Source organism: Haemaphysalis longicornis, unplaced genomic scaffold (assembly GCF_048455015.1).
Source record: "Haemaphysalis longicornis isolate Haplotype H1 unplaced genomic scaffold, Haemaphysalis longicornis Haplotype H1 scaffold_1, whole genome shotgun sequence".
NCBI classification, from domain to species: Eukaryota; Metazoa; Arthropoda; class Arachnida; order Ixodida; family Ixodidae; genus Haemaphysalis; species Haemaphysalis longicornis.
This window is the reverse complement of record NW_027526203.1, coordinates 351,938,545-351,951,915: the sequence shown is the minus strand read 5'-3', so window position 1 is coordinate 351,951,915 and position 13,371 is coordinate 351,938,545. Positions and strand designations below refer to the sequence as shown.

General features: G+C 47.6%; 2 protein-coding genes across 3 annotated transcripts in view; one reads left to right on the top strand and one right to left on the bottom strand.

Moving 5' to 3' along the window:
• The first annotated feature begins 703 nt into the window (after positions 1-703).
• On the top strand, positions 704-3,802 carry LOC144170782 (uncharacterized). 2 transcript variants are annotated; one of them, XM_077700794.1, is made up of 3 exons: positions 704-1,301; positions 1,650-1,861; positions 3,660-3,802. In XM_077700794.1, the coding sequence occupies exon 2, from the start codon at positions 1,662-1,664 to the stop codon at positions 1,845-1,847; it is 186 nt and encodes a 61-aa protein (XP_077556920.1). In that variant the 5' UTR covers positions 704-1,301; positions 1,650-1,661; the 3' UTR covers positions 1,848-1,861; positions 3,660-3,802. The 2 variants fall into 2 exon arrangements, with proteins under 2 accessions (XP_077556920.1, XP_077556911.1); XM_077700785.1 differs by lacking the exon at positions 704-1,301 and having other exon boundaries at positions 1,479-1,861.
• Positions 3,803-10,645: 6,843 nt separating this feature from the next.
• LOC144154865 (DNA topoisomerase I, mitochondrial-like) overlaps positions 10,646-13,371 on the bottom strand; it is a 58,148-nt gene continuing 55,422 nt past the window's right edge. The window contains exon 18 of the mRNA XM_077685943.1: positions 10,646-12,057. Within this exon, the coding sequence (XP_077542069.1) occupies positions 11,955-12,057 (103 nt within the window). The 3' untranslated portion in view covers positions 10,646-11,954. The remainder of the gene's footprint in view (positions 12,058-13,371) is intronic.

The following is a 13,371-nucleotide window of genomic DNA, read 5'->3' as shown; positions in this document are numbered from 1 at the left end:
GGTGTGAAGCACGAAGGACGACGCATAGCCGGACAGCTCACGGACCTCGAGTCATTGTAGTTCTGGTTATAAATCGAAGAACGGCGTTCTTCGGTTCATATTAAGCCACAACTTCGAGGATAACTTTCCAAAGCGCTTGGGTGGCAATTGTCATATAACTGGTATCGGCAAAATTTAAATAAAACAAAAGTTAAACCAGTTTTCTGCAATCATGCTCCCTCCGTAGATGGATATGCTTCACTGCAACGTTCAATGTGGGACAGCCACCTTACAAAGACCAAACTTACAACGACCCCCTAAAGTCGGTTTCACCTGTAACACAAATCTATTGCTGGGACGACATTTTTTAGGGCGAATACGGCCGTCTTGTATCAAAATGTGAAGGCCCTAAGACCTGTTTTCATGTTTTATGGATTTTTTTTTCATACGATCCCGGGGATTCGAGTGGCCGCCGCAAGATGGCGCAACGCTCGCGTGCGATCCTTGTCAGTAGAAGATCTGCGGGATACTAGCCGCAGACAGCTTCGCTGTAAAATGAGTTTGCTGACCAGGGGGGGCGGGGTAGGGGGCGTCCTTGCAGGAGTTCGCACAGTGCGCCGAATGAGGTTAGGCCAGCCCTGGCTACGGGTAAACAAACAGCTTCGCTGTAAAACAAGAATTAAAGCCATCTTCTTAGCTGACTCGCTGTGACATTCCATGGACCACGTTAGTGTTAATGAAATCGTCTTAACGATTTTTGTTCCGCAGTAGGGTCGTTCATCCCAATGAAGCATGTGAAACTTTACAAGTGAATTTCGGCTCTACAGAGGCACAGACTGAATGACTGCGGGTACCGTAATTACCCGATTCTAACGCGCACTTTTTCTCCCGAAAAATAGGTCGAAAAATCGCATGCGCGTTAGAATCGGATACGAAACCGAAACTGCCGAAACAACGGAAATTTGGTCCCGCCCATCGCCGTCGCCATCTCAAGATGACGCCAAAGCTTTTAGCAACGATTTTTCGGACGCAGGAAGCATAGGCGCCTAGGCTTTTCTATCGGCGTTCACACAAATCGTCAAATCGTTCCACTTGCGCGCTTGATAACAGCAATGGCAGCAGCGGCTCTCAGGCGTTCAAAACGAGCGGTCGGCTGAAGCGTGCGCCTCTGGAGAAGCTCGCAGGATGGGCGTGCGAGGCGTGGGCCACGATCCCATCGATCATGGTTGAACGTTCGTTATGAAGTGTGGCATCGCGAACGCGCTTGACGGCACCGATGACGAGATGTTGTGGTCAGCGGAGAGCGACGAGGAGTGAGATGAGTGAGATTACTTCGAGAAATAAATCGCCCGTTTCTCTCGCATTCGTTTTTCTTGCTCACAAATTTCCGTGCGCGTTACAATCGGAGGTGCAAGTTTTTTCGGTTTTTCTGCCAGGAAAATCGGGTGCGCGTTAGAATCGGGGGCGCGTTAGAATCGGGTAATTACGGTAATTGGGGGAGAGAACGCTACGAACGCGTTTTTGAAGGATGTTCGCGTGGCTGGTGCAGTTCGCCTGGTGCATTCAGGCGTCGATTTTGTAATACTGTAAGAAGTCTTGAAAGGTGTATGCCCGTCAAGCCTCAAAAATCGGCTCGATGGCCAATGACGCCGTGTTTGCGGTCGCTGCAGAGCCGAGTTCTGATGCTGGTGGCCTGGCTGATGCTGTGCAGCCGGACAGCGCAAGCGGCTCCCGGCTACGGCGGCTACGGGGGACACGTGAGCATCAAGGTGTACCGCGGCCCGTCACACGGACACGGCTACCACTCGTTCGCGCCCTTCGGCTACCACGTGCACCTGCCGCCCGACAACCACGGGTACCACGGATGAGAGGCGCGCCACAGGTCGGTTGCTCGGGCGGTCTCGGCAGGTTCCTCTGATGGCCCACCGTTGCCGGTTGAAACGGCGCTTAATCAACGCTTAAACGCCAGGGGCCGTTGAATTGAGTCCTGTGAAAGTGGCGTATCTAACGGTGATTTAGAGACAGACCGATCGCCCTTCCGGTGGACGTTATCCAGAAACGGGAAGACTGAGAAGTAACCCTGTGGTGCAGAAACAGGGAACAAACTTTTATCACACAACTGGCAAAATTCGCAATAAAGAATTCGTGGTCTTAACAGCACAGAGTGAAGCCGGCAGCTTCTCTCGTAACACGCGTTTGGGAACCATCGGCTAAGGTAGTGAAGGTTTGCTTGTTTCTGTGAATAGAAAGGATCCTCTCAATTGATGGCAGCAGCGAGGTTTCTAAAATGACTTCTTGTTTCGCACCAGACTGAACAAGTGGTGTGGCAAATAATTTTCTTGCACTACTGCTGAATACGCGTGAGTTCAAGCAATGGGAACAAATGCTGCGCCAAAGGGCAAACACCTTGAAGAGAAGCCTTGATCACATTGTGTCGCACTGTCACTGTGCACATTCTTCATGTGCTCATGAATTCTTTCAGCAAAATTTAGGCTACACTACAATTCTTGATTTTGTCCGCCTCTTCAGCCATCGCAGGAACTTTCAATACGGCGTGGCGCAATATCCAATAACATAAGAATGCCGCGTAATCAGACGGATCGTGCAATATGTACGCATTAGTGCAATGCTACGGTTATCACGTCATACTCAGGTTTAGAATTTACTGAAATCCTCTCGTATTTCACGAGAATATTGCATTGTCTGACCTTTGGGGTGAATGGGTTCCAGTTACGTACGAACACTTTTTTTCTTGGCTATCATAAGCTTCGGCCCTAAAATGGCCTCCATAGAGTGGATCATGGCGAGTAGTTGCCACCTTCCTTCTCTAAATGACCCATCGGAGCGTTTCCCTTGTAGCAACCCGAGTGACTCATCAATTGAGTGTATTCAATTAACTCTACCAAATGTGTGCGTGGTAACCCACCCTGAAGTGCGCAAGTAAAGCTCAAAGTGTCATGGACTTGAACCATCTGCCCTTACCTTTGCTTCCCTTCCTCATTTGGCTTAAGTCCCGCATCCCATTCCATTCTTGGTTATATACCTTCTCTAGTGGCGGTCTCTGGGTTGAGCCGCGTTGTCGGCGTAACCGGACGAACGATGGCTGGACCGACAGTGAAAGAAAAAGCGAACGACGAAAGAAAGCAAAAGAGGAGAGTGGCGAAATTGATGGCTGGACCGACGAGTACGTGAAAGAAAAAGCGAACGACGAAAGAAAGCAAAGGAGGAGAGTGTCGCGAAATTGTGAGTGGAGGGCGGTTCGCCGTGGCAGCGCGAGCGCTCTCCGAAAGTGTGCCGTGGGGGGCAGTATGCTGTGCCCGCACGAGACGCTCGCCTGCGCGACGCTGGCGAGAGAGAGAGAGAACAATACGCGAGTGTGGCGTGCGCGTTCCCTGCCTAAGACGCAGTTCGCGGTCCCTTCCCGAGACGCACTTCGCGCGGCCGACGCAGAGGATCACCATCGCTGCAGTCGAGAGAACCCACGAGTGCCGCCTCAGCGCACTGCAGCTGCGCCCAAATATATATCATTAGGGAGTATCGTAATCGCCAGCCAATTTTTTAAGCTAAGGGTTGCCGGCCCAGCTTAGAATACATGGGTCCTTCGAAACTGACGCGTAGGGAATACGCGCTTTTTGTGTTGTAATAAACAAAGTTGCCAAAGTTCCTCTTGTACGCCGCAGGTCTTACCGTGGGCAACGGAGAGCCGCTATTGACGAGTCACCCAGGAGTTGCAACCGCCACCAAGGTCCCGATGACTTCCTTTTTTCACGGGGGATGGCAAAATAAAATCTCGCAGGCAAATAAACAACCAAAGCGTGTGTCTTCTCGGTCTAGTATGGAGTACCTGTTGTTTCACAAGGCTGCGTGCGGGGTTCTATTTTCCATCATGGAGGCCGCAACTGGACGGGGTCTAATAACGTGCAGCACAGCAACTGTCACAGTTCCGTCCAACCAGTTTATACTAGTAACGTTGGTTCCGTCACCGGCGCCCAACATAGAAAATCCCCCGAAACACCAATCCCGCCTCACAGAGACAGTAAAGCTAATGCGACGAATTTTTACGAGTGGATGCATTATCTTCTATTTCAACAGCAAAAGCTGCTATTACGAAATCTCGAAATAACAAAAGATATCGGGTGTTTTAGCGGCCGCCTCACAATGTCTCGACGCAGCCTTAAACTTGCACATTTCAATGTTAACCCATTTCATAGTTACCGTGAATTTTGTTGTACAAACATAGGTTGCACATACATACTTCCTCGAAATTAGTTATATGCCGCCACGAGGAATTGCTGCTGCGCGCCATCACAGCTAGCCAACGCCCCCCAATAAATCCAAATCGCGTGAGGGGATGCCCGAAAGGCAACGGTACTGAATGCACATTTATTAGTGGGAGTGCGTGTAAATTGGCCAGGAAACTCAGAACTGAGCAACATATTTTCACCTGATCAATTAAGCTATTACACAATGTATACAATTGTCTTCAGCGTTACTTGAAGGCCAACTGCAGTGAAAAGTGACTTCTTGAAAACTTCCCGAATATTCTGCCTGAAAAAGACTGCAAGATAGAAAATATGACAGCTGAAATACGCACGGGTACGCCGGAAGCGAAAATCGGCGGTGTTGAAACCAAAATTGAGAGAAGCGCGACCATTGCGGCAAAGCTGAAGAGAGAGAGAACAAAACTTTATTAAAAAGAAAAGAAAACCGGGTTAGCGAGGGGGACGTTACAGCCGGCGAGGGAACGGCCAGCCGACCAGCAGCTGAGGAGAAAGCCTGCGTGCAACCTTTTCGCGCGCACGCGCCAGCCCTTGGAAAAGCACGCCCAGAGGGGCTCGACCGGTTCTCCAGCAGCGTGGCTTCCACTTCCATTGCCTACGCATCGGCTGCCGGAAGCCGATCGCGGATGCCATGGCACTTCATGGCTGTTTGCGCGGTCCGCCAGCAGGTACGGCGTCGTCTGCTTGAATCTCCAATCCATAATGATACAGACAAACAAAAGCGCTCTGAACCACACAGACGGCAATCTTTCCCCCGCCTACGCAGTGTTTAGGTCACGTGCTTCAGCCTACTTAAACTCAGCTTTCTTTTCCTGCTTTTAGCGTCAACGAGGGTCCCGTTCGGGGGGCCGAAACGGCATTGTTTTATTTTCTCTTGTGGTCGGCGTCCTCTTTATTATGTCTTTTGATGTCATTCCCAACCAGACGGGCGTCCGTCGAAGCCTCGATTTCATACCTCATGTTACGGCGACAGTCGTAAGTTGGAAATGTCATTTTCACAAGCATGCCTGCTTAAGTGACAAAGTGTAAAAGCGTGCTTGCCTATGTTGGCAGATTACAGTGCCGTGAATGCCACTCATGGCATTGCTCCACCAACTTTCCAGTGATTTGATAAGAGAAGTCAACGCCAATTTTACTCGTTTCCAATCGTATTTCCATTTTAGTTTTTTTACCCAAAGCGTTATAAGCGTAGGGGTGCCAATGAAAGTCCTCCAGTGGTATCTTTGTAAAGCAGCCGTGGGTCACTCTGGCCGGCTTCCCATTGATGCTTAATGCTCATTTGTTTGAATTGGAAATATAGATGGTGGACCAGAGTGCAAATATTTATGATGCATCTGCAGTGTGGCATAATCGGTCTGAATATGCGCCAGTTGTGCGATGTCGAGCTGATTGTCCCTCAAATTTTCCAGCAGTGCCTGCTTTTACTCAGATGACCATGGCACAATACACTGGTGTAAATTAGCCTGATGTATTTACATATTCTATGTAGTGCAGCCCTCGCACCTCACTAGTTGCGCTTGCCAATTTTACACCTGATACCGACTGACACCCTCATCATTCAATATCACGATAATGTAAAGGCTGCTCTTGAAGGTGTGAACGTGGCAATTCTCAAACATTCTACGCGAACGACCAGTTGGGGAAGGCGAAACGATCCCTTGGAATGAATGTACTAAGGTGCAATAAAGACAAAATACAATTGGTGCATTCAAAGTCAGTTTGTCTCTTGTCATGAATGAGCTTAGACCCCTTTGGGGAAACTGCTGAAGCTATGGCAACTCATCAGCCACTTTCTCACCTGGTCCTTATGACACCATGAGGACTTGTGTTTGGCAGCTGCCACCAAGAAACACGACTGCTATTACAGTGGTGCCTCTAGTTTCGTCTAATCGCTCCAATATGCTAATGTGGAATTAACACGCTGACAACACTGGTTTTACTGTTTTATTTCTACGCTGATGTGTAGCACAAAATTTGAGTTCTTTGATGATCACATTCTTTTGATTAAAAAAAAAATCCTTCAGGGTTGGGATGCAGTTGATGAGCAAGTTACCAAAGGCTAGTTCTTTTAAACTAAACCAACTTGTATTGTCGTTATGGTCCCTTAAAAGGCCCGTTGTATACTGGGTGCGCTCATCACCAGCAGCAGGAATATTCTCTTAACACCACCGCTACGCAGAGTCCACTGAAACTAAAAATGGGGGGCTTTAGCAGAAAACGAGCTCTTTCACTGATGCTCTTCATTTGTGCGTGGTCTAGACTAGTTAAAAGGGACAGGGAAGCCAGTTGTAAACAGTGATCATTTTTTGACACTGAAGCCTTTAATGTATGGATTAAATTTTGAGCCTTTCTGACCGATTTGCACATACTTTCGTTGAGAAAAGTGCATTTGAAAGTGCAGGTTCTATTACCAACGTTCTTGCCACGGATTTTCTGACATTGGCTATAACAACAAACAGGCAAGCCTGCAGGGCTTAATTTGCTGGGTATGCTGCACTGTTTTGTAGCCAGCACTAGGCCTTGCCCCACGGTGTTATTCCATCTAAAAGCTTCGTATCCATTCCTTGTAGCCAGTGTCGTCTTGCCCAGCTAGCCATCTGTGATCCCTTTCACTCCTCCCTTGATCACTCCTGGTGAAAGTTCAGGCCCAAGTTGCTTGCAGCCTGACCTTGTCAAGGGCATGGCCAGTGCAGATTCAAGATTCCTCTTGCCCATACCCATGGGCGTCAGCAGGATTTTGTCTTGAGGAAGGCAATCCTGTTGCATCGCAGAGGAAAGGGCAAGTGCTGGTCGCCCTGTTTGCACCCCTGTGCCGACGCCCACGCTCATAGCAGTCTCTTTTGATAGGTGCATGGACAAATAGATCAAGACTTGTGTGATTGCGTTGTGTATTTGGATGCGCGAATAGCCAATTCTGGCTTTGCTCTGGAAATAGAGCAATTCAAATTTATTAGGAAGTCCTACAAGGCTTTAGTAAAGCCATGTACGAGCTTTTTTTAGGCTGCACCATTTTAAAAAAAATGCGTACTAGCCAATACATTTGACTCACAGATACATTTCGCTACTTTTTGCACTAACAAAACAGTGCACACATATTAACAATGCAATTTTCTACTACATTTATGTTCTTAATGAAGCTGCAATCATTATGACTGGAGCAAATATGTGCTGCGAGACTAAACTAACCTGTCAATATGACACCCTTTCCAATAAGCAGGTCTAAATGAAGCAACAATATAAAGTAGTTGCATCTGGAACAGATGGTGGTGATCTGCTGTTCACGCTCGTCACCGACCCTCAGAAGGCCAGCCAGGAAACATCAAACCCTAAACCGCTTAAGTCCTCATCTGATCACTGAACACTGCGAACAGCCAGTGCATAGAGCGCATACAAGGAGAGCAGTGTTGTGCACAAGTGGTGGCTGCAGAAAGCTTGACCTATCCCCCCAACCTTCACCTGCAAGGCCATTTTGCCCGTCCTACAGTTAACTTTGGTTCAGTGTATAGTGAACTAGAATGATCTAGTGGCGCGAACGGCGAGGAAGGGGTGTGCTCTTCTGTGTAGAAAACACCAGGTGGCGCTGCTGCGCTCTCTTCGAAAGGCGCCGCCGCGGCAGTCGCTGTACTTCAGGCGATCTGCAGTTGTTATGGCTGTCGTTGTTCCGATGTTGGGTAGTAATTAACCTTTACAAAAAAAAAGCTACTCGCATCTGGCATCCCCGTACTTTGCTAGGAACGTTTTGTTGCAAATCTGCCCGTTTGAGCGGTAGGGAAACGGCTATAAATCGTGTCGTCTGCTACCTGCGCATATGATCGATACGAGCGTACGCGTTCGATGTGCTGCCGGCGGACAACTGGTATGTTTAATTCTTTACGAATGGATTTACTTTTTTTGTATTTACTGTAATAAAGTCCCGGCATGAACCTACTCGTGAATTTGCCTCTATTCACGCGTCCAGTAGCACCCGGCTGATTTTTTCAGCAGCAAAGTTTGCAATGAACAAATTACCTTTAGAGGAAGCTTTCCCCAGGCACTTAGGGCTGAATGCGGCGTTAGCACGTGCAATACATCACTAAACGCCGTAGCCGTCATGGCCCCTTTGCAGGCCGAACTGCTGTCAGCTTCTTGCAGCACACTGTTTGCAACAGCTGGGGAATCTATTTCAGCGCTTCCGCATAACACACTACGAAAAAATGTTTGCGCCGACACTTTGTCGTCATGTGGATAGAAGAGCACGGATTTCTCGTGAAAAACTTCTAGCTTTTCTTCTCTTCGTATCGATGTGGTAGCGAAAAGAACGTTTTGATCGCCGGCAAAATTTAGCCGGCACCAGAGCTTTGAATTAAGGAAGCTTGACTTCTTGAAGATGGCTAATTGTGAAAGCATCCCATTCCACAGAACTTGCGCCTTCATTTGATGAGCCCTGCGGAGAGAGAGAAGCCTCGTGGTGTGGCTGGCGCACCTCATCTTTTTCGGCTCTTCAGCTTTGTCGCTTCTTGCTGACTGCCGAAACTGGAACTTTTTTTTTTTTTTGCCCGCCTTTTTCTTTGCGGCTTCCGCCTGCATGCTCCGTACAGAATTCGACGCACAGTATAGGCAGGATGGTAGGTACAGCACCTGGAGCCAGTGACAGCTTCCCGCGTGCAAGTCGCACTTCACAGCCGTTTATTACGTGGATTTAATCCCGCAATATATATGCACTCGGGCCCAAAGTGGCGCTCACCGACGGCTAAAGATATGGTCAAGAGTTTGTCCAGTCTTCCCCAATTTTGTTCCCATTTTTTGCGCAGTTCATCGTCCATTGGAGCGGCGAACAAAGACGCCTTGGGAGCACCTGGGTAACCACTGTGACAATCCGGAGCAAAGGAATAGGTGTCCGTCCTTCGTTTTGACATCGCGGCTACCCGGTGCCTGTCCAACCTCTATTCGACAGCACTCGCAATAACTATTTTTCTGACGATTAGATACCCCTTGCTTCTGTAGGAGAACATCACGGAAACGTAAAACACGCAGAAAATGAAAGGCCGGCCTCGACCATAAACAGACGGAGAGTCTGCCCGACCGAGCGCCGCCAACGCATCGCACATCCCCTCGTGTCGTCTGCGCCGCTAGCAGACGACACAGCGCTACTTTGTTTGTAGCCGTTGCCCGATGGCTCAAACGGGTCTGATAAGCAACAAAACGTTCCTAGAAAGGTACAGGGACAACAAAAGTGAGCATCTTTCTTCCATAAAGGTTAATTACTGTACCACACTAAAAAACGGCAGCGGCAATAGCTGGCGAGCGCCACAAGCAACGGCCCGTTCAACCGCGGTACCGTTTTCGGAGAAGGGGCAGTGGCGCCCCTGGCGGCGGTAGACGCGCTTTGCTTCAGCCGAACGCGGCAGAGCGCTCCCGTTCGCGCCACTGGATCAAGACATTCTAGTTCACTGCAGTTCAGTGTAAGAAAACAATACCTGAATGGTTTGCCAGTATGGGAACCACTGTGCAACTGTTTACTTGTGTATATGAATACCCATTTCTCTTCAAAAAGTTCTCCACAACTACTACACCTGCCATCACATTCCATGCTGAGAAAACTTTTTATTTCATTTTTATTCTTCATTGTTTTACCTTTTCATATTGTGGACCTACAAGTATAGCAAGCAGATGCCATAACAAAACATACAAATAGTGCCTCACATAAAGGACAGACAGGACTGCAAAGGAGGCCACACCCGTAGGACCAGGTGGCAGCCCTGACACTACACTGACAAATTAACACCAGTGCTTTTATAACAATTATACCGGCACTCACCCAATTATGGAGACTGGAAATTTCTGGCCGTAAGCACGAGTCAGAATTATACTCTGGTACAACTTAAGAATGGCAACAGAAGTTGCCGCTGTGCTTCATCTCTGCAGCTGGATGTTACTCCACGTCGTGGTGCAAGCAGTGCGTTACTGATATTTTGAACATGGCACGAGCCGTTTTTGTGGTTTTTTGGACTTAATATGCTTATAAACTACTATAGCGACGACAAAAAAAACTGCGTGAGGAAACGCAACCAATATCACGCAATCATAGCACTGTCCTTTCAAACGTGCACCTGCTGACATCAGAGTCCGTCGCTTAGGTGGAGTGATACCGTACATGAGCTGCTGCCATTCTTAACTTGTTCCCGAGTATAGTTAAAAACGGGCCAAGGCAGAGCCCACCGGGTACTATTCTAAGGTGTGCCACTTGTACTTCCAGGTGGTAAAGTGACGCTACAGGGAGGCAGTGTGCATGCACCATGCTAAAGCAATCGCCCTCAATGTGACGCATGCACACCGTGACACAGCTGGTATCAGCTACAGGTTGCAACAGAACTCGTGGTCGCAGACGTGAAGGAAAGACGAACAAGTGCAGTCGTGAAGATTTATTGTTGACTTTACTGCTGATATGGAGGACAATGCGCCATAATGAAGAATGCACGTTTACAGATGGTTTCAAAGAACAATACGCCCAGTCGTCTGTTACTTTTCAGAAGAACGGAGCAGATGAGAGGCAGAATAAACCAGTATGTTAGCGCAGGATACGGCCACAATCAAAATTAAGGGGTGCTTGCGTACAATTCATGACAATGTGCGAGTTTAGCATAAAAGCTTCACCTCCTCAGAGTGATGACACTCGCTCTAAAATCTAGTGTGCCCATATTGCTAGAGAGAACATAAAATGGATCAACGGCGACTATTCACAATTGATATTTTCAAAGTGCCTCCCAGGAAGCTGATCACCTTTACAGACAGGCAGGTTTTGCTTAAGCTATTGGCTACTTGTCAACACAGCAATTTACTTAACGCCCAGTATTCAACAGTCATCATGTGAAAGCACATGCAAAAGCGCCATGCCAGTGTTTCCTACACATATGTTTTGGTCATAATTCCATGTATAGTGGTCAAATATTTTTAAACTCGTACTCAAAACACGCTTCATCAGAATAATCAGCATGCTTGTGCCAGCCACAATTAGCCTGAAGACGTGTTCACCGCGAGGCGGACAAAAAGGCAGGATGAAAAGGAAGTATCCGAGAAACACACACACACACACACACACACACACCCAGACACACACACACACACACAAAATCGAAACAGTTACACGTTGGACAGATTCCTTACCCTTTCTTCCTGAAGGAAAAAAAAAAAGGCTTATTATGTTAGCATCTGATATAGTAACAGACGAAACGAGCAAATCACAAAGGCCATATGTGTACACCCACAGGCAGTTCTCGACCCAAGGTGTCCGACCATAAATAAAAGTCCATCCCATAAAACCCGAACGTAAAACAGCAGCGCTCCCAGCAAACACACTGCAGTTCGCTCACAGCCTCCACTACATCATGACAGTCAACGAGGGAAAGGAGGAGAGAGACAGAGCACACTGGGCCTGCAAATTGACGGGGACAAAGGACAGGGCACGAACAGCCACACTAGTTGAGCAAACATAAGCAGACGTGAAAGGAGAAAAACAATCGGGCCCAGCCGGTCTTTTCACAGCAATGCGACAGCAGGGAAGGAAGGACGGAACGGGCAGGAAGGGGAAGTTGGGGTAGGGGGAAAGGGCGATGCAGTGAGAAGGAAGAAGGGCTCCTCCCACAGGGCAGGGAGGCAGCTCCAGTCACGCGGGGGTGGGGGGGGATCATGATGGTGATGGCTAGTGTGCAGGACTCCTCAAAACTCGTAATCTGGGCCTGCCATCTCGATGGCCCAGCGGAATTTGTCCCGCTGCGTCTTGTTGTAGATCTTGTCGATGGGAACATCCCACTTCTTGCACCTGCAAGGCCATTCAAAAACACATTTGTACAGGCACAGTTAGCGGCCACTGATTTAAGGGGAGACGTGGGTCTTGAAATGAACTTTTTTATTAATTGGTCTGTGATAATGAAAATCACTGTGCATGTGTTTTGTCTTCCTCATTTCAAATATGTAATTAGTTTTCAAGTGGTATAATTATTTTTTGAGTTATAAAGAAAACACTGGAGCCTAATTAAGTAATTTCTTACGGGCCTTTGAGAAACTTTTTATTCAATTTTTTTTTAATAAATGGTATGGATGTGTAGCTTAAGACCTGCCATGCATGCTGATGCTATTTATATTCCTGTAAAGCTGGTTGATTGGATAAAATTAGTCTACTTATGCCAAGTACAGTTTTCAGAAAAATTAAGAAGCTCATATTATTCCTCACAACATTTATTTGGGGCAAAATGAGCCAATTAAAATAGCATCAGCATGCAGTTCATTTTATACCGAATTCAACGGTATAACACTTGTAGAAATCCTTTGAAAAAAAAAAAAAAAAAACTACCTCAAAACCCCTGTAAGGCTAGGCACTTGTGCAAAAAAAGGGAAGCTGAGAAAATCGGAGTTGAAGTTTCACTACAAGTGACAGTTTTATCTATTGAGCATATGAAAAAAAGAAAGGTTCTAGAATGTAGCTGCTTTTCGCTCAACACAAGCATATTAAGTTTGCTGAAATCAGTTGGTGGGAAAATTATGAAATCCGGGCAGAAAAACTGAACAAACGCAAAGCCAGAACGTTGCTTCAATTTTTAAGCTGTTCGCAGCGCGCCGTCACTCTTTGGCGACTAGGGCTGAGGTGCCGATCGTGCACCACAGTTGTAAACGTTTATTTTGTTATGTTACTGCTTCATTCGTAGCAATCAAATCGAATTTGCATTGCGTGAAATGAGATGCAGCGAAGGGGCTGGTAACGGAATGCCCGCCACTGTTCTGTAACGTGATGCGCTTCGCTAGGTGGGATAACCACGTTTTCGGTTTAATCTACTCGTATATCACGTCACCAACGCACATTGTGCACAGTGCGAATATTTATAATTCTCAAATCGCTCATCTACATGGTAACCTGCCAACGAGGAAGCGCGCGCTGGAGTGCGGGCCGACCCGCTGCGGCATTGTTGATAACAGAATGAACACACTTCCCTTGCGTCGTCGGCATGCAGCATCCTCCACTTTATCATTTCTTTTCTTTCTATTTGCTGCCGATCGAAAGATAGATGCACCTTAGTGCCCCCGCAGGCGTAATCATATCGCTACGCTATCGTCTCGGCAGCCCGCGCGGGCGCTAAGC